This window comes from Bidens hawaiensis, unplaced genomic scaffold (genome assembly GCF_021521415.1).
Source record: "Bidens hawaiensis isolate Kalapana, Puna unplaced genomic scaffold, B.hawaiensis_p1.1 tig00022235_1, whole genome shotgun sequence".
Classification (NCBI taxonomy): Eukaryota; Viridiplantae; Streptophyta; class Magnoliopsida; order Asterales; family Asteraceae; genus Bidens; species Bidens hawaiensis.
Window position 1 is genome coordinate 4,436 of NW_027493451.1, and position 20,730 is coordinate 25,165.

Genomic DNA, 20,730 nt, shown 5'->3' on the forward strand with positions numbered 1-20,730 from the left:
CGGTTCCATACCCGGGAACCAGGTTTTTCAATACTCGAAACCGGGTATTTCAAATACCCGATGTATACCCGAAAAATACCTTAAAAATACCCGAAAAAATACCCCTAAAAGTGCAACCTGTTAAAAAAAATCCAATTTTATACTTGAAAAATACCCGGAAAAAAGCCCGAAAAAAATCCGAAAAATACGGTTTTTTTCAATACCCCGAAAAATAGGGTATTCAAACACCACCCGGTTTTAGAATACACGGTTCTATACCCGACCCGAACCGGGTATTACCAATACCCGATTTTTCCGATGCTCCGATCATACCCGAACCCGGGTATTTGAAAAACCCCGATTTGTGCCACCTTCTAAGGTGTCGTGTGTATATATGATACGCACACATCTTTTATAACTATTTCAACATTAAAACACCAATGAAGTCACTCTTTATTATTCTCTTTACCCCTAATTTTATATTCAACAATTCACACTCTTGCTTCAAAACAAGAAGCTAATTCTCTACTCAAATGGAAAACTAGTCTCACAAACCAACACAACCCATTATTATCCTCATGGTCATACAACCTAACCGATACCAACCGAACCTCAAACACCGCACCATGCACCTGGTACGGTGTCCATTGCAATCGTCACGGCTACATGATCAAACTGAAACCCCTCTCAAATTCCATATTAGATGGTACACTTCAAATGTTCACATTTTCATTCTTTCACCAATTTAACACATCTAGACCTTAAACAAAACAATATTTCCTCGGTCCCGTCGCCAGTTGAAATCCAATATCTTACTAAACTTGTGTTTTCTTGATCTCTCGAGTAATCTTTTATCTGGAAAGATTTCCCGAGAGATAGGAAACATGAATAAATTGATTATTATACGTTTGAGCCATAACCTGCTCACGGGTCCTGTCCCGGGCTCACTTGGGAACCTGAGTAGGTTAGAGACATTAGATGTTCACGAAAACTCGCTTTCGGGTGTTCTACCCACAAGAACTAGGAAAACTCGAGTTTTTTGACTCAGTTTATCGTTTAGTCACAACGAGTTGACCGGTCAGATCCCGGTTTTAGTTGGGAATCTAACTAAACTTGAGTTGTTGTACTTTAATGACAACCGGTTTAACGGTTCGATTCCTGAAGAGTTGGGTAACTTGAAGTCTCTAGTTTCGATGCTCTTGCTTATAAACGGGCTAAACGGGCCCGATCCCAGATTTGGTTGGTAAGCTTAGAAACTTGGAGCAGCTTGTGCTTCATGACAATGAACTTTCGGGTTATTTTCCTGAAAGTGTAACCAACTGTGAAAGGTTAAGATACTTGACTTTAGTTAATAACTCGCTAACGGGCCCGATCCCTGAATCAGTCTGCAAGTTGAGATCCTTGGAGATTCTTGACCTCGGGACTAATCGGTTTACTGGCCTGATTCCACAATGTGTGAGTCATTCAGCCCGAAGCTCAAAGTGTTGGATTTGCGGTTGAAACCGGTTCAATGGAAGCATTCCCGCAACATTTTTGAAGCAAAATAATGACTTAAGGAGAATAAATATGAACGGGGAATCGACTTGAAGGCTTGATTCCCATGAGTTTGATCAATTGCAGGTACGGGTGTGCATGGGTCGGTTTTGGGAACATTCGGTTTTGGTTTTTTCAGTTTTTGTAATCGGTTCAACTCATTTTCAGTTTTACCAGTTGGGCTTGAATATTATGGGCTAAGAATGGCCAAAACTTTCTTGGTTACACCAATTTTTACTTTCTTATAAATTACTTAAATCAGCTTTTTAGTTTTTTTAAGTTCCAACCGGTCTGGTTCGGTTTTTTCAGTTTTTGGAGATTTACCTTCGTCGGTTATCGGGTCTTGCTCGGACGGGTTTCGGTATACCTTCAACCAGAAAGTCGCTAAAATTTCTTGGGTAGTACCGTCTTTCGAGTAGTTCGACGCGGCTGAATAACTTGTAACGGTTCTTCGTTTAGGCCAGTGTTGGGCCTAACCGGGCTTACAGGTGGGCTGCCACCTTCTGAACTTGATGACTCACTTCCGTTTCTGAGACGAACTAACTCACCGGTATCATGTCGGTCTACAGACCCTGTGTCAAAACCGGTTGTCACCTATGTAAAACCGAAAAACGACAGAAAAAAACTTTTTTAACACATAAAACCAAACAATTGTCTTTTATAGGGTTCGGTTATGGCAGTCTAGTTACGTGGGTTATTCTAGTTATGGTTAAGTTATTTTGGTTTTATGCACACCCTTAATTGCAGGAACCTTGAAGTTTCTAGACTTGGGGAACAACATGCTAACCGGTGGATTCTCATATTGGATCGACACTATTCCCGAGATGCAAGCTCTCGTCTTGCGAGGCAATAAACTGAATGGCCCGTTACACATATCCAACACGAAAATCCCATTTCCAAAGCTGCGGATTCTTGATCTATCCAGCAACGGGTTTACAGGCCGGTTGCCAGTAAACTACTTCAAGAACTTTAAAGCAATGATGAGTGGAAATAGATCTGCATCAGGAGATCTTCTTACATGGATAAGTCATTTTATGTATAATGACAGATTGGAGCCTAGTGGTCAAAGGGTTACACTTGGAGCTACAAAGAATATCAGTCATCAACATGATTATAAACCTTTCTGGTAATAAATTCCATGGGGAGATTCTGGACACGATAGGACAGCTGAGATCGCTTCGGTCTCTTAATCTATCACGTAACAGTCTCACCGGTGGGATCCCGACACAAATGAGGAATCTCACATTGCTTGAATCTTTAGATCTTTCTTCTAACAAGATGACTGGTAAGATTCCGTTACAGTTAACAAGTTTGACATCCCTTTCGGCTGTAAACTTTTCCCACAATCGGTTTTCAAGGGGTCACACCGAAAGGTGGACAGTTTAATACATTTGGAAACGATTCGTATCAAGGGAATGATGGATTATGTGGCTTTCCGTTGATAACGGGCTGTGGAGATGATAACGGGTCATCATCTCCAACACCTGAAGACGATGAAGATTCGAGTTTTTTTTAACGGGCTTTCTTTGGAATCTGTTGTGATGGGATATGGATTCGGGATGTTCGTCGGGTTGGGTATCGGATGGCTTATGCTTTACTTTGGAAGGCCCAAATGGGTTGTCAGGATCACTGAAAGAAAACAACTTAGACATCAAAGAAAACCAAGAAACGGGCCAAACCGCAGAGCTCGGGTTTCTCAAGTTTTTCGATGTTAATTTATTTATCTAAACGAGCCAAACGGGTTGAAGGGCTGTTGGCAGGTTGTTAATGTGTCAGACAGGTTGTTCGATCTATTTAGTTAATAAGTTAAACAAGTCAAACTGAGTATGATCTAGTTATTAAAACCCCCGGTGAAATCAAAGCAAACATCACACATAATACCTTCCGCAGTTCTACCTAGCTACATCAATATCTAGGATACACCAAACTAAATTAAAAAACAATATGTCTTAACTAATGAAATTCATATCAAAAAGCGGGAAATAACGGTACACATGGTACATATATTTACAGTATGCTTACATTTCTCAAGATGATTCGGTTGATGATGACTCTTTTAACTTAGCACGTTTTGAGGGTTGTGATTCCGAGGGGTCAAGTTTTTCATCTTGCTTCTGTGATGAATGGTGACCCAACTTTAGTCCGGGTCGGGCTCGGTTTTGGTTTGGGCTGGAGAACTTGAGAATTCGTTGGTCACCTCCGTTTCTGATTTCTCGTGGGTGGATGATGCGGGTTGAAATGCATCAATGCCAAACTTGCATTGCTTCTCGAATATCATTTGTAGGTATTTTCCTTGTTCTTTCTATCCTCATTTGTAGATTCTTTTGAATCTGCACAATAGATGGATGTTCATGTAGTAATGTTTGACACTTTGACTTTATATATTGATCAAATGTCAAAATTGCCCCCTTGATAAAAAAAATATACCTCGAGTTGCTCGTGTAGTCTTTTTTGAACTTCAATTTGTAAACGTAATGCTTCAGTGATCTCTGAACTCCTGTTGTAAAACAAAGGAGTGTTGAATTACATATTAAATAATAGTAATTATAGTACTGTAAATATGATAATAGACATAATATAAATCAGGTTAAAGAAGTAGAGGAAAAAGTAACTTACGTTTTTAAATCCAGTGACGATAAATCTTGGATTTGAGTAGGATTTTTCTCTATAGGTCCTGCAAGAATGATTTATCCGTTGTATTACTAAGTATAATTCATATCTATTTCTTTTATCATATCATTTTCTGGAATAAAACTAAGAAAATAAAATTTTTCTTTACCTTCTGCTGAATGTTCAGGTTTGTATTTAGCTGTCCGATATTTCTGCAGAGAACATAAATAAAATATATATTTACATGAAACCAATGTTTTCAGACCCGGCCCGGGCGTTGACCCTGACGCCTTACCGGGTCAAAAGGTCGGACTGACCCGGGAGGTCGGACCGTTGTTTGACCCGGATGACGTCATAAATAAATAAATAATATAAGTATATATAATTTTATATATATATATATATCTACCTATTCTAATAAAAGAAAATAATTGTGACAAGTGTCAGTTTTGTGGTTAAACCTCACAAACTTTTTTCCCTCCAAAACCAACATCTTTAATTGATCCTAATATATGCCATATTCACTTTCCTTTTACATTTTATTCCAAAATAAATATTAACATAAAAATACTTGGTGAAATCCAAAAATTAACAACAAACATTCTTAATTTAAAATTCAAATATACGGTGATGATATAAAACGACTATATTTGTAATACATTTTTTTACGTAATATAAAAAGACTTAATTATTTTTTTTATTTGTATTAAATTATTCATTGTAGTTTATACATTAATTTATCTCGTGTAATACACGGGTTTCTAAAAGCTAGTAAAATAATAATCTAAAGATTTTCTTTTATAGTTTAGTTTCCATTTATTTTATTAATTTATCAAGATTTACTAGAACAAGCTTTAATATAAACAAGATTTATTTCCTGTTCTGATATAATTTCCATTTTTATCTAACATCAGAATGTGCTATTTTACATATATAGGTCTTATTTTTCAACTAAAATCACAGGAATGATGCTTGGTCCCACGGATGGCGCCAATGAAAGAAACGTGGATCGACTTACTGGTAGACGATCAACTTTCCTCGGGTATGAATGTGCTATATCACCGATGGTTTTCCGGAGTATGAATTCTTCCACCTACAAAAACGAGCAACACCGTGAACTTACCCCTCAGAAAGGGACAGAGGGGTCCTCTTTGGGGTAACCCTCCGGTGTGAGAATAAGATATTGTAGGAGAAGATAATAATAATCTGAAAGTGAGTAAGGATTAGAATGTATTTTCTTGCTTACCTCCCCTTTGTGGAGGTGGTGTGGTATTTATAGTGTTAGGGTTTCCAATGATTGGGTTCAGACCCAATTAGGGCCTTTTTGGCCTCCTCCTATTGCTTCTCGCCACGTGTCCTTAGGACACCTGGTGCTTTTTCATTGATTATTCTCTGACCAAGGTATTTCACCTGACCCATGTGCAATCACGTGGTAGCACATGGGTTTTGCTGAGTTGTCCACCCTTCATTGGCAGCTGTCAACATCAGCATATTCTTTATTCCTTAAAGGATACCTTCTGGAAGGTTGTCTGATGAGCACAATCATGGTTGTCCTTATCCTGATTTGGATAAGGACGCGGTTGATTATGTGCATGTGTGATATGCGCCTATCCTGGGGATGCGCGAGGTCTTCTCTTTATTCTCACGTCGCAGATGTTTCATGCGCAGATGTGATATGCGCGAGCATATGTGATATGCGTGAGCATATGTGATATGCGTGAGCATATGTGATATGCGCCACGCGCAGATGCGCCACGCGCCAGTTGTGATATGCGTGAGCATATGATGCGTGAGCATATGTGATACGCGCCACACGCAGATGCGCCACGCGCAGATGTGATATGCGTGAGCATATGTGATACGCGCCACACGCGATATGCGCCACGCGCAGATGCGCCACGCGCAGTTGTGATATGCGTGAGCATATGATGCGTGAGCATATGTGATACGCGCCACACGCAGATGCGCCACGCGCAGATGTGATATGCGTGAGCATATGTGATACGCGCCACACGCAGATGCGCCACGCGCAGATGTGATATGCGTGAGCATATATGACGCGTGAGCATATGTGATACGCGTGAGCATATGTGATGCGTGAACATATGTGATATGCGTGAGCATATGTGATATGCGCCACGCGCATAGGTTTTGGCTTTGTGTCTTCATGACATCCTGATTTCAAGCCTCTTGTCTATATCTTGTGGGTTGACCCGCCCCGCTTGATGTTAAGGCGGGTGCATACCTCTTCAGCTTTCATCTCCAAAACCACCTGCGTTCGAATCCCGGCCGGGTTTCAAAACCATGCATGAAACAGAGACACATTCCCTTGAATTTCACTGAATTAACTTACATCTAAGCTAGTAAACGAACCGAACATTCAGTAAACTGTTCGTGAACCGCTTGGTGGGAAGTTCAAAATGTTCATTTATTAAATAATGAGCGAACATGCACAAAAAGTTTTGTTCATTTAGTTAAACGAACAGACATGAACACATGTCTCGAACCGTTAGTTCATTTATGTTCATCCGTTTACATTCATTTATGTTCGTTAGTTTACGGTTGTTTGCGGTTATTAATAACTACATTAAAATTGTTTACACTCATTGCAATTTGGTCTAATTTTAACTTTTTAGGCCCAACACATTGTTGTAAACATTTACTTTTAATTGGTTGTCACTCAGTTATATTCGTTCATCTATGTTCATTAATGTAAATGTTCGTTGGTTTACGTTCATGAACCCTTCGTTTATACTGTCAATGAACAAACATAAACAAACACGGGCACGTTCACTTTCTTAACGGGCGAACATGAACAAGAAATACCCATTCATTTAATTGCCTGTCAATCGTTTGTTCAGTTAAAGTTAATCGAACGAACACGAACATCGTTTACAGGCAACAGAAAATACCAGAAATGTACCTGCAGATGACTTTTCACATGATAGATGGTTAAGCCCTCAACCTTCATTAGCTTCAATACTCCTTTAGGGGTAGCTCCTATAGTCAAAAAAACAAGTTATTTACAAAAATACCTACCACCACAATGTTAAATAAAGCAAATAAACAAATATACATACTTTCACTTCCACCAAGCTTGTTAACTGCCTCCACAAAAGCTTCTTGAAGTTCTGGTGTCCAACGCATGCGTGGCTTGCTTTGGGACCCACTTTGGGACCCACATGATGATGGTGTCACTGGGTTGCAAGCATCACCAGGTGATGCAGGAACAAGTGACTTTACTTGCAGTGACAACGAGGCTTTTGATGATTTTCCCATATGATATTCCATCTAAAATAAACAAAAAAATTCATAATAAACAGTCACTTTTAAGATGACAAAAGCATAATAAAATTCAGTGATACCTTTGGAATTTGATCAGAAACATCAGTATCAACTAGAATCTCATTCCAATTTGGTGTTACACCATCATCCTCAGTAATCAACTGATCAGCCCAATCTTGCCAGTCATTTGGTTTGCCAATGTCTTCCGATGGCATAATTTGTAAATTAGTACATTTGACAGGGATATTTTCAGGGTAATCAAGAAAATCAGACACTGAATCAGTACACCAAGAAATAGCGTTGTTTTCTTTCATGTAATCACGAAAAGCCGTAGATCGGAGAACTCCTGATGATTGGTTAACAAATGGAGGCCTTTTTGAACAAGTTTCTTCAGAAGAAATGTGAAGATTTGTAGATATTTCTGAAGATGATGAAACTATGTGACCAACTGTCTCATTTGTTGAAGACATTCTTGATGATCAACAACTGTTAAAAGATGCTTCCTGTAAAAAGTATATACAAATTGCATGATGTGTGCTCTTGAACTAAAAAAGTGCACAGGAATTTATTCTGATTCATGATTGACAGTAATAAATGGTGACATGACCTAATAGGCATACTTTTTAGTTTGATATTGATAGATTGAAAATATAATTTTTTATTCTATCCTTATCAGATTCTTGATCTAAACCCATGGAGAATGCTAAACAAAGCCCAAATTAAAATAAGCAAGTCTGAAATCATACTAAATCCTAATAAAATAGCTTCAAGTTTCAATGAATCTCCATCTGGTACAGCTATTCTGCAGCCATCACTTAACAGCTAACAAAGAACATGAAATTAACAAAAATTACTTGCAGAAATTTAATCTCAAAACACAGTTCAATTGCTGTAGTGTACAAAAAGTCAAATGCAATGAACTAAGAAAGTGCAAAGGATATTATTCAGATTCATGATTGGCAGGAATAAATGGTAACATGATGTAATAGCCATACTTTTAAGTTTGATACTGATTGATTAATGACATGGTTTTGATTCCATCCTTGTCAGATTTATGATCTAAACTCATGAAGCATGCTAAATTAAGACCTAAACAATCAAGTCTAAAAGCATAAAATCCCTAGCATAATTGTTACAAATTTCATTAATCTTCATCTGTTTCAGCTATTCTATAGCCATCATTTAACAGCTAACAAAGAAGAGGAAATTTGCACAATTACTTGCAGAGATTGGATCTCAAACCACAGTTTAAAGGTAACACACGATATCCTAATTAAATGTCAACCATAAGATTCGCATTCCGAACATAAAAGCATTATAACCTCAGGATACTATTCTGGTTCATGATTGGCAGGAATAAATGGTGACATGACGTAATGAGCATAACTTCTAAGTTTGATACTAATAGATTGATTCTATCCTTTTCAGATTCATGATCTAAACATATAAAGCATGCTACATAAAGCCCTAATTCAAACACTCAAGTCTAATATCATACTAAATCCTGACAGAATTGTTACAAATTTCAATAAATCTTCATCCGCTTCACCAATTCTATATCCATAACTTAACAGCTAACAATGAATACACAAATTACACACAGAAATTGATCTCAAAACACATTTCAACTACTGAATGTAACATTAAGTTATCCTAAATACCTAATGATTGAATGTCAACCACACAATTCGCATTCCGAACATAAAAGCTAAATATCCTCATGACTTAGGGCATGTTTGGGATTGAGTTTGAAAATACCTTATTGGCTTATTGGCTTTTTTAAAAATCCAATAAGTTAAATGGTGTTTGGCAATCAAAAAAAAACTTTTATTTTATCTTTTTAAAAGGGTTAAAAAGCAGTTTTCTAAAAGCCCCAAATCCTGGCTTTTCAAAATGGCTTTTTGAAAAGCCATAAGCACTTTTCAAACTCAATCCCAAACATGCTCTTAAATCATACTATATCCTAACAGAATTGCTTCAAATTTCAATGAATCTTCATCTGTTTCACCATTTCTACAACCATCACTTAAAAGCTAACAATAAACACGAAATTAACACAAATTACTCGCAAAAACTTGATCTGAAAACACAGTTCAATTGCGGTAATGTACAAAAAATCAAATATAAGTATATAACACAACTAATTCAAACAATTAAGTCTTAAATCATACTAAATCAACTAAATCCTAACAGAATTTCTTCAAATTTCAATAAAACCTCATCCGCTTCGTCAATTCCATATCCATCACTTAACAGCCAACAATAAACACGAAATTAACTCAACTTCTGCAAGTAATTCGATCTCAAAACACAGTTCAATTGCTGTAATGTCCAAATATAAATAAATCTTCATCTATTTAAGCTACTCTACGGAGTACAGCCATCACTTAACAGCTAGCAAATAAACATGAAATTAACACAAATTATATATAATACTAGCAAAAATTTAATCTCAAAACACAGTTCAATAGCTGTAACTAACAATTAATTAACAATAAGTCAAATGTAACACTAACTTATCCTAATTAAATATCAGCCACACGATTCGCATATAATGCAATCGAATTAAGTCTAATTAAACACCTTACCGGAATTAATAACCGCAAAATCCGTTACTCGGAAAACCTAAACAGCTTCAGCTTCAGTAACGATACGTACGGTTTACAAATCTGACGTAATATTAATAATAATAATAATAATAATAATAATAATAATGATAATAGTAATAATATTAAGACAGTTAAATTGAACGAACGGTGATGATTGGATGACCTCTTGGCCTTTGATTTGTGTATGCAGCGAGTCGATGGATATTTTTGAGATGTGTACTCGCACATGGTGGCGCGTGAGGATGAAATGACAGGATATGAGGTTGAGGATGCTGCTGGTCCCACCGGTTGATGGCATGTAACCAGTTGACGATTGGTGGGGTAAGGTGGAAGCGCGTGGTTAGTAGTTACAGACAAGTTGAGTGTTTACCCTCTAGTTTTGGAAATTATTTAAGCAACAAAAACTATATTATTGATTTAACATTTCTTTTTTAACGCTGTGTGTTAAGACACCGCACTTCCAATTTTTTAGTCTTGTTATCGCATTTTGGTCAGGCTATATTATTTTAACCGGGTTTACATTAGTTTCAGAGTTTGCCACATGGTGGTAATTGTGCCACTACAAGAGCTAAACTCTCTGACGTAACACACGATGAATGAAAACCTGGGTGGGTTGTGGATTTGAACTGACAACCTTGTAAGGCTTCATAATCCACCGAAAGTGACATTATTAAGGATCGAACTTGGGTTTCTGTTAGAGAATTCAAGTCTTCTATTACTATGCCACAAGCTGTGAATTTTTTGAAATTATTTAGGCAACAAAAAGTGTATTATTGATTAATAATAAGCTTTGACAATTCAATAAGTTAGTTTTAATAATTAAAATACTTTTAATGTAGTAAATAATAAATTAAAAAATAGTGTAATTTAAATATCATTTTGTGATTTTGAGTTTCCATATCTCACATTACCATAAAGACGGATTTGTTGGTCCTGACTTTATAGATGGTAATGTTAGTGGCGGATATATAACAAAAATTCATGGGTATTCGAAAAAAAGGTAAGTTTGGTTTTAGGGATATTCAATACATGAATCGAAGAGTAAAAATAAAAAAACATCTAGACTTCGCAAACTATGGTGAGGACAACCCCAGACACACCCTGGCGCCGGCATAAATCAGCCCCTGAGTGTTAGGTTTAGTGTAAAGTAGGGTCTGCAATTGATTATTTTGTGATGGATATTACATAAAATTAAACGACATAAGAGGGAGTTTTGAAATGATTAGTTTTTTAAAAAGTATATTTCAACTTCTTGCTTAAATGAATTAATTCTGAAATCTTTTATAAGGAAAATGTCAATTAGAATCATAAGTATACTAATCATTTTAAATTTTTCATTACAAACTAATGATTTTGAAAATAAAAGGGCAAACTGTAGTTTTCTTTTTTAATCGGTGAATATCTTTTTAACTTTTGTCATTTTTAAGACTTAACTCAAGACCCTTTAAACTCTTTCAACGAAAGTGTTTAAATACCTTTATCTTTACCAATAGACCACCAACTCATTGGTAAAGCCTGCCGAACCTCCCAATCCTGTCACTTTGATTTGTTATTATTTGAAACTGTAGTTTTCAGTAGTGAATTACAACTTCCAAAATTAGACTGAGGGGTGTGGGGGCTTCAACGGGGGCGCTAGAGCCCCTCCGCTCGCGCCCCCAGGCGCTAACACCACACCACCAGGGGCGCTAGCGGGCAAATAAAGGCAGGCGTGAGCTGGTTAGCGGGAGAAGAGAGAGAGGAGGCACACCTTTTGATGTTTTTGGAACCGTTGGGGAGCCCAAAAAAACAAAAAAAAATATATTTTCTATATAATTATACTCCATTTCACCCATTTTTTACCAAAACTTCAAACCTTCACCCAAAATCAATTCATCTTCTCAACTTTTTTTTAAAAAAATGGCTGGAAATTGGTTCCCAAACCTTGATTCAGATTATCTTGACGACGATTTATGGTCGTCACCGCACCAACCGATGTTTTATTCGGAGCCGCAAGAATCATCCGGCTTTCAACCATCCAACACACAACCGTCTCCTAACTTTGTTGTTTCGGAGACACAAGAATCACAAGGTGAAGCTACGGGACCAAAAAGACGCGTCCACCGGAAAAAAATGTGTGTTTTTTATTAATGTGTGTTTTTTTTAATAATTTATGAGTTTTTTTAATAATACGTTGTTTGAATATATTTATAAAAAAATAAAAAAAAAATTTCGCTGGAGCCCCTGCGGAGCCCCTCCACACCAGGGGCCAGGGGCTCCAACACCCCCCTTATCCAGTTTCTCTCTCTGCCACACGTCATAATATTATTGGTTATTGACTCTGCTAGAGCCCCCACTAAAACCTCCACACCCCTCAGTCTTAAGTTGTTTATTAGTTCAGTTATAATATAGTGTGTGGTTTGCTTTATGTACATTTAATTAATATTTAATAATGTTACGGAATCCTATCTGTTTTGTTTTTAGTCCTATGTTACCATCATGGTCATGAATGTCACTCGTTGTGTGTGGACCTTTTATAGTACTTTAATGAATAAGTTAAATAAAATAAATGATTTCATTTTTCAACCAATCATAAGAAATGATAAAAATAATAGTCATGTAAAGTGGCTATTATTTATATGTACCATTTTATCCTATATAATTCAACTTTAAAACTATAAATAATAAATAATATGTATGCTTACCAAGAAGAGGGTTCAAGTAAAAAACAATTGTTTAGTGAAAGTGTGAGAATGCTTTAAAATAAAACAAACCATCTAAATAGGAAACTATATAATATAAATAGAAAACTATACGGTTTTTAGAAACTACTAATCTCAACCGCTAGATCATAGATCCAATGGTCTATATCTCTTCTTATGCTTCTCACAAAAATATTGTTTTTTACATTAACTCGACCCTCTGCTTACCAAATACATACATACATACATACAAACATATATATATATATATATATATATATATATATATAATTTAGTAATTTTTCTAAATCACCCTTTCTGATTAAAGGAGGTGTTCTAATTTGTTAAAAAATAATCTCCCTCCGTCCTATTTTAAATGTCATGGAACCCAAAACACATAAATTAAGAAATGTTTGATCATTTTATTTTATGAGCTGTAAAATGACACTAATGTCCTTTAAGTTATTATGGCTAAAAACCATTTTTCTTCCTTGGCTAAAAAAACCACCACTTTTTGTATATGTAATAAATAGTAAGATCACAATTGGAAATTGAATTTATATGTATAGAAATGACATTTAAATTGGGACAACCAAAAATGAAAAAATTGATATTTAAAATGGGACGGATTTTATATAGAAATTTTTTAAAAAATTTTGTTAAATTATCAATATTTGCCCCTCTAAGAACATGTTTACCCATGTTTCAAAATAAAGTTTACCCATGGGACCAGGCACTAGGATAGTAGGATGTGCAAATTTTAGGCAGACTTTAGAAACCCAACAAAAAGGCCCATACCGGCCCAACCCACGGAACCAATTGAATTTTGTGGTGCGTGGACGCGTGGTAAAATCAACTTTTGAATCTCTTTTTTTTCTTTTTTGATAGTGAGTAAAGTTCAACAAAATTTTATATTAATTTATTATTGTAAGGAAAAATAAATCCTAATACAACACCCGTTGTTCTAGCTAATTGTCCACCCCCGAGGAAGGACGTAGAGAGCGGCTACTTAAAAGCATACTAACTTTAAATTACGATATTTTATGAAACTCTCATTGCCATTTTGCTATGTTTATTTTTATTACTCAAAACCAAGTTGTGAATAGCAATGTAAACGTACAAATCATCAAAGTTGTTATCTTGATAAAATAACTAGTTTTTTAATGAATTTAGCAACGTTCTAAAAAGTGTCATGATGACAAACAAACAAACAAAAACCAAAGAACATTGGTCCTATTATTGATATTAATCGGCTGTATATGTTTTACAGTTTTCAAAATATAAAACATGTGGTTGTTACTATATCGAGCATCAAAACAACACTAACCAAATATGCTCGTTGCAACTCAGAGACTCCAGACAAGTTTACAAGTAAATCCTGATTCATACAAGTGCAGAGCAGAACACCTTTAGATATGAAAATATTGTTTGTAAATTGAAGACCCGACATCTCATGTCAACAGGCAATAAAAATTTTGAGTTCTGGGTAGTACCTATTGCTCGTCTCTAAAGACTACGACGAAGTATTATTTTTAAAAGTATCATTTGATTGAATAATATAATAACAGAAATCCAACTTCATTGCACCAAAAACATATATAAAGACAACCAACCACAGAAGTTCCATTTCTACCAAAACTCTCAACATAACAAAACATCAAATATCCAGTCAAAATAACACAAAAAAGAAGGTGCACCCGTAACCAAAACTCCAAACCAGTTCCTAAACAATTGCATTGGCAGCACTTGCAATTCTAGGCCACAAATCAGCGCATTCCTTTCCAATTGGTCCAGTAATTGCAGAACCTAAATAAAACCAAGCTCAAATTTAAGATCAAACTTTCATATCATAACAACCAATTAATTACTTTCGAGATAAAACAGCTAAACTAGCAGTTAGCAATATACTACTATAAACTTCAACTTAAGTGCAATCCACTTGATAAATAACCGAAATTGACAGAATAACTCAGCAGTTAAATGAAATTTACCTTTCATTTCTCCCTTGGGATTAACTATAACTCCAGCATTATCTGCACAATAAAAACGAATAAAACAAAACATTGCTATATCAACTTGTAGATTAGTAGACTGTACAGAAAATAAAGTGGAAAATCTAAAGCAACATTTGTTTACTTTAAAAACTACTACTTAGATCATAACTAATAAACCTAAAATCAGTATGAAATTTTAAAAATTTGAATATCACCAATTATTCTTAATACATTTAGAATTGTATGCAACTACCTTGCCTACATTTTAGTATTGATATTTTACGAAATACATATTATATATTTGGAAAATAGGAAGCAGTGATTCTTGTTTGATACGGAAGTTTAGAAGGTTAGAGTATGTGTTTTTATTATAAAAAATGCTAAAAATATTCAGTAATTACTTTTAATCTAAGTACAGTGAAATGAAAAAAATGGTATTTTTTATGTGATAAATGAGTTCATGGTCCCCTTTACAAAATATTGTTTCTTGTTAACTTACTCTAAAAAATAGTTGAATATTCCAACGGCCATTTCAAAGTTTACACCAGTAATCGTTATGGTGGCATTGTTAAACCATGCATTGATAGTTGCCAGGGCCGGCTCAAGCATTTTAGTTGCCTAAAGCGAAAGATAAAAATTTGGACCCCTTTTTTAAATAAATTTACGATCGATTGTCATTCTTATATATAAAACTATAAATTCAGAATTAAATTATTATTTCTAAATGAGTGTGGGATCAATTATATATAATACAAATTCAAGGTTTATATACGTGTGTGTGTGTGATATATAACTTAACATATAAAATATCAGATGTGATGCATAAAAAAAAGAATTTGGTATGCTGTGTGAAGAAAATGAGAAACAAATTGAAAAGTTTGGCATATATCCGAACACTGTTGGGAAAGAAAAATGAGAAACAAGTATTATAAAAAACGTATCAATTGAGAGATTCGAACACTGGAGATGAGAAAGAGAAAGCAAAAGAGGCGAGTCAAAAGAGTTTTAACCACTAGGCCAAGGGGTCAGATTACTTTCTTAATCAATTAAACAGTTATTATTATCTCTTTTTCTGTACATTAAATATATAAGTTTCTAATGGAGGCCCAAAGCCTTAGCTTCACCTTACTTAACTATCAGGCCGGCCCTGATAGTTGCTAATGATTTGGATTCAAAGGCTGTAAATAAATAAGGTTCAAATAAAACATTTCAAGAAACCATCACGCTGCAGCAGTGCAACACTTTTTCGAAAGAGTAATTTGTAAACCCCAGCAAGCTATCACACCATCAAGCGCGTGCAAAAGCAGTAAAACTAACCATAAAAACAATTACAGTTTTCACTACCATCACACTCACGTGACAGCAGAATAGCAAAACAAGATTTACAAATCACCTACCAAGAAAAAGTGTTGCCCTGCGACAAAAAGATAGCCTCTACAAACGTTCTCTTCAATCCCCGTGTATTCGCAACCTTTGAACCACATTCATTCACAGCAATCACTGCAGGGTTTAACAGCAACACCATAACAAAAAACCAGTGAAAACTTTTAAATTGCCATTGGATAATTCAACATTTTTTGTACCGTGTTAAAGTTAACAAAAAACAACAGCAAAAAATATAGAAAACAATAACTAAAATTCAGCTACCACATTACAAAAAATAATAACAAAAACTTTTTTTGTAAACATAAATTTCATAACACATTTTATCATATACTAAGAACACAAACCACCCAAGCTGCTCTCAAGCTACTGGAGATCAGCTAATGAAAAAGTTCAATCAAGTCAAACCTAAAAGTAAGCTCACTTAACAAACAAGCCACATCCCGAGCTTCACTTATCAAGCTTGAGCTAGCTCATGAGCCTAAACAAGCTGATCATTTATATAATAAATTTTATAATATACAAGTTAGGGTTGATAATAATAATAATAATAACAATAATAATAGTAATAATAATAATAACTAATCTATAATGTTATAAAAAAACTATCTAAATAATATGAATTATGTTACATATAAAAGTATAATTAGAAAATACATCTATAAATGAAGTAGTAATAATAATGATAATAATATTAATAATAATAATAAACTAATCTATAATGTTATAAAAAACTATCTAAATAATATGAACTATGTTACATATAAAATTATAATTAGAAAATATATCTATAAATAAAGTAAAAATAATAATAAACTAATCTAAAATCTTATAAAAAACTATCTAAATAATTGAATTATGTTACATACAAAAATATAACTAATAGAAAATATATATCTATAAATAAAGTAGTATTAGTAATAATAATAATAATAATACACTAATCTATAATGTTATTAAAAAACTAACTAGATAATATTAATAAATAAAAAATAATCAATACCTTCAAAGTACATAAACACGCCGTCCTTTCGGCGCCACGGCTTACGCTGACGAACAATGACAGCTGGCATAACCTTCTTCCTGAGATCTGGCTTACCTTTCTTAACCGTAGCCATAACCATATCTCCAACGCAAGCCGACGGAAGCCGGTTAAGCCGTCCTTTGATTCCTTTGACTGAGATGATGTACAGGTTCTTAGCACCGGTGTTATCAGCACAGTTCACCGTTGCAGCCACCGGAAGACCTAGTGACATACGGAACTTGTTCCCGGCGGAACCACCACGACCTGATTAATAATAATAATAATAATAAGCAGTTAATTAAGAAATTGATTAAGATTATTAAATGAAATGAAGATCAATTGAGTTTGATTGAACCTCGTTTCGACATGGTGGATGGTGTTAATGGAGGCGGGGTGAACTGGGGATTAGGGTTTTATATAAATGTTTTGTGACGATGGTTTATTAGGGTACGGGAGGTTTGGGCTGGGGTGGATTATTTGGGCTGGATAATTAGATTGATACTGATTGTTGGGGCCTTGGCTTAGTAGAAGTGTTTAAAACACCCGGATCCGGAACCGGACCCGAGAAAAACACATATTTTTTTAAACCCAGGTTGGTGTTTATTACCAAACCCGTATACGGAATCGGGCCCGATTTGTACCCGTAAACCGGAGCCGGGTTTTTCAATACTCGAAATCGGGTTTTTCAAATATCCAATCTATGCCAGAAAAATAACCAAGAAAAATGCATTCCAAAACCAAATCTATACCCGAAAATAGTTTTTTTTTTATACTTGGAAATAGGGTATTCAAATATCCAGTTTTGGAATATCCGGTTCTATACACGACCCGGACTAGACGCTTAGGGTGTGGTTTTTAGAGATAATGCACGGACCTGAATCCGACCCGGTTATGGTCAATACATGATTTTCCAATACTCAGTCATACATGTGCCCAATTCCATACCTGGAAACGGTATTAGAAAAACCCAATTTATGCACCTCTAGCTGAGGATAGATACTTGATGTGGAGAATATGGTGTGGGTCCGCCTGGTAAGCAAGAACGCAAAGCAGGTTACATACTGACCAAAAAATATACAAGCAACTCTAGTATGCTAGGTTATAAATAGAAGTCTTGTGTAAACCTTATTACTCACCTTTTGGCTATACAAAATACACTAATACGTTGAAGATAGCGCTGAATTACAAACTTTTTTCAAGCGTTAAAGAGAAGAGAATATCAAGATTAAATCAAAGAGAAAATAAAGAGCACGAGTTAAAAGATTTCTTATTCATTCTTGTGATATCAAGGGTGTTGCTAGAGTTTGTTATAGTGATTGAACTGATGATCATAAGGGAACCATTGTCTTGATATTTAATGTTATTGTTGTATTTGGGTTATGAATTCTATCTTAACATAGAGTTACAATAGTTGAGAGAAAACACTATATTGACATAATGTTTATGAGAGGTTCACTAACTCGACATAGTGAACTATTGAAGATTTATAAAGACACGCCATTTTTTTTATATATTGTGCTAAAGAAGATGATCACTTACTTAGAAGAGTGAAGCGTGTAATTGGTGATCCCTATTCACTACAATTTAGATATTCGTCTACCGAAGAAAACTTTAGATCATATAACTATGGAAAGGACTAGAGTGGATTAGTTAGCATTCATCATGTATAAATTGGTTATGTCATCACTAGCCCTAAAACTCTTTACTTATTGAAGAAACACTAACCGGACCCCGAGCAGATTACTGGTAACCTGGGGGTTAGATAGATGTTTCCCACGAGGGGTGAGACCCTGAGAAGATGGTTCTTCTGATAACCTGCAAAACAGACACCGTGAGCTTGTCACTGAGAAGGGGGGGTTCCTCCTTGTGACCACCCTCCGGCGTGAGAATCAGACTAGATTGCTCTTTAAATATAAATGTATATTAAGAGATTGCTAGAGCAGATATCAGGTATATATGATGATAATATGATGATATCAGATGGTCATACCATTTGTGGTATTTATAGCCGAAGGTAGGTTTCCAATGAGGTGTGGCCGGCTGCAACAGTGTTCCTGTTCCACCAACAGTGGCCTACGCACGTGCCCTGCTGGTAGTTGGTGGGTAGGCAGCGGCTGATAGTGACCAGGCCTGCTGTGTACTATTCCTTTTCCACCAACTGCCGGCTACGCACGTGGTATGGCAGTAGTTGGTGAGTAGGCAGCGGCTAATAGTGACACAGTACAGGAGCATGCTGCTCGCCATACTGTGTCAGTAAGCTGTCGTATCTTTAGTCAGATCTTTTTCCCATACCTCGTCAGGTACAGTACAGAAGATCTTCCCGTATCGTACGGACTGGCTTATTTGGGCGGGAGTATTCCCCCTCCCGCCCTTGTGCGGGATTGTTCCCGGCTTTGCTCATTCCTTCAGGTGACACTGAATGATTGAGAGCTAAGTACCTTGTGCGTGTAGCCTTGCTGCGCGGGTGGCCTTCCCTGATGGCTTGTATCCGAGGCTGCGGGGACAGGCGGAGTCCTTCACCATTGGGAGGCATTTCCTGCGGGACCAGCTTGCGTACTGCGCGTAAGGACGTCACGTCTCTGAGCATGGTTGGTCCTGCGGGTTCAGTTGGTTTCTGCGCAGACGTCCCTCTTCAAAGTGAGTCTTGCGGGTCCAACTGGGCTCTGCTGGGACCTACCTCTTCAAGTCCCCCCAGTCCAATGTTCTTCTCATGAGTGTTTAATAAAGTGAGGTGAACTTTTGGACTTAAGCAAAGGGTTTTGAAAAGGGTTTTTTAAGGTTTTCCATGGGGATTCCTCCCGCGGAAGTCCTTGTCACTTGCAGAAATGCCCGAGTTTCCTGCTTGGTCTTTGGGTATGATGCGGGTAGGCTGTAACCTCCGCGCAAGTCATGAGCGTTGAGTCCCACTTGTATGGATTCTCCATGAGGTTTTGGTAGTTTTAAACATAGTGATCAATTATGTTAAGACCACCAATTCCATCCTGGAGCTTCAAACAACGTAGTTCTCGACGTTCCCGCTATGCGGGGATGTTATTTCCGTTTCCGCAAGCATTGCCCAGAAGATCCTTCTTGGTTTCAATTCCCAGCGGAGTGCTAGGTATGTGAAGGGTTTTGCCTTAACACTGTACCTGCGCTCGTCTTACGGTTATTTTACTTCCAAGGTATTCCTGGCGTCAATTCCCTGCGGGTGCTAGGTATGTGAAGGGTTTTGCCTTTACACTGTACCCGCACCCGTCTTATAGTTACTTGGTTGCCGAGGTACTTGGCTTCAATTCCCTGCGGGTGCTAGGTATGTGAAGGGTTTTGCCTACACTGTACCCGCATCCGTCTTACGGTTACTTGTTCGCCAAGGTTTTCTTGGCTTCAATTCCCTGCGGGTGCTAGGTATGTGAAGGGTTTTGCCTTAACACTGTACCCACATCCGTCTTACGGTTACTTGTTCGCCAAGGTTCTTGGCTTCAATTCCCTGCGGGTGCTAGGTATGTGAAGGGTTTTGCCTTAACACTGTACCCGCAGCCGTCTTACGGTTACTTGTTTGCCAAGGTAAGGGGTATTTTCCCGCCTATTATTTGATCTTTTTGAATTTTGAATTTTGAAATTCGAAAGGTTGGTGAGGATAAGAACAGTCCAAACAT

The 20,730-nt window shown here is 36.4% G+C and overlaps 1 protein-coding gene and 2 pseudogenes across 2 annotated transcripts; 1 reads left to right on the plus strand and 2 right to left on the minus strand.

Moving 5' to 3' along the window:
- Positions 1-863: 863 nt before the first annotated feature.
- Positions 864-3,227, plus strand: LOC143565026 (receptor-like protein Cf-9 homolog; annotated as a pseudogene).
- Positions 3,228-3,401: 174 nt separating this feature from the next.
- LOC143565009 (protein PHOSPHATE STARVATION RESPONSE 1-like) lies at positions 3,402-10,106 on the minus strand (annotated as a pseudogene). The gene is made up of 8 exons (XR_013140984.1): positions 9,989-10,106; positions 7,488-7,906; positions 7,203-7,413; positions 7,046-7,122; positions 4,292-4,334; positions 4,129-4,186; positions 3,940-4,009; positions 3,402-3,842 (listed from the first exon to the last, which is right to left on the minus strand). The product of XR_013140984.1 is annotated as a protein PHOSPHATE STARVATION RESPONSE 1-like (transcript).
- A 4,118-nt stretch (positions 10,107-14,224) lies between these two features.
- Positions 14,225-17,542, minus strand: LOC143565020 (large ribosomal subunit protein uL14). The gene is made up of 4 exons (XM_077052129.1): positions 17,451-17,542; positions 17,075-17,359; positions 14,686-14,727; positions 14,225-14,500 (listed from the first exon to the last, which is right to left on the minus strand). Exons 1-4 carry the CDS (start codon positions 17,461-17,463, stop codon positions 14,418-14,420), a joined length of 423 nt encoding a protein of 140 aa, XP_076908244.1. The 5' UTR covers positions 17,464-17,542; the 3' UTR covers positions 14,225-14,417.
- Between the last annotated feature and the right edge of the window lie 3,188 nt (positions 17,543-20,730).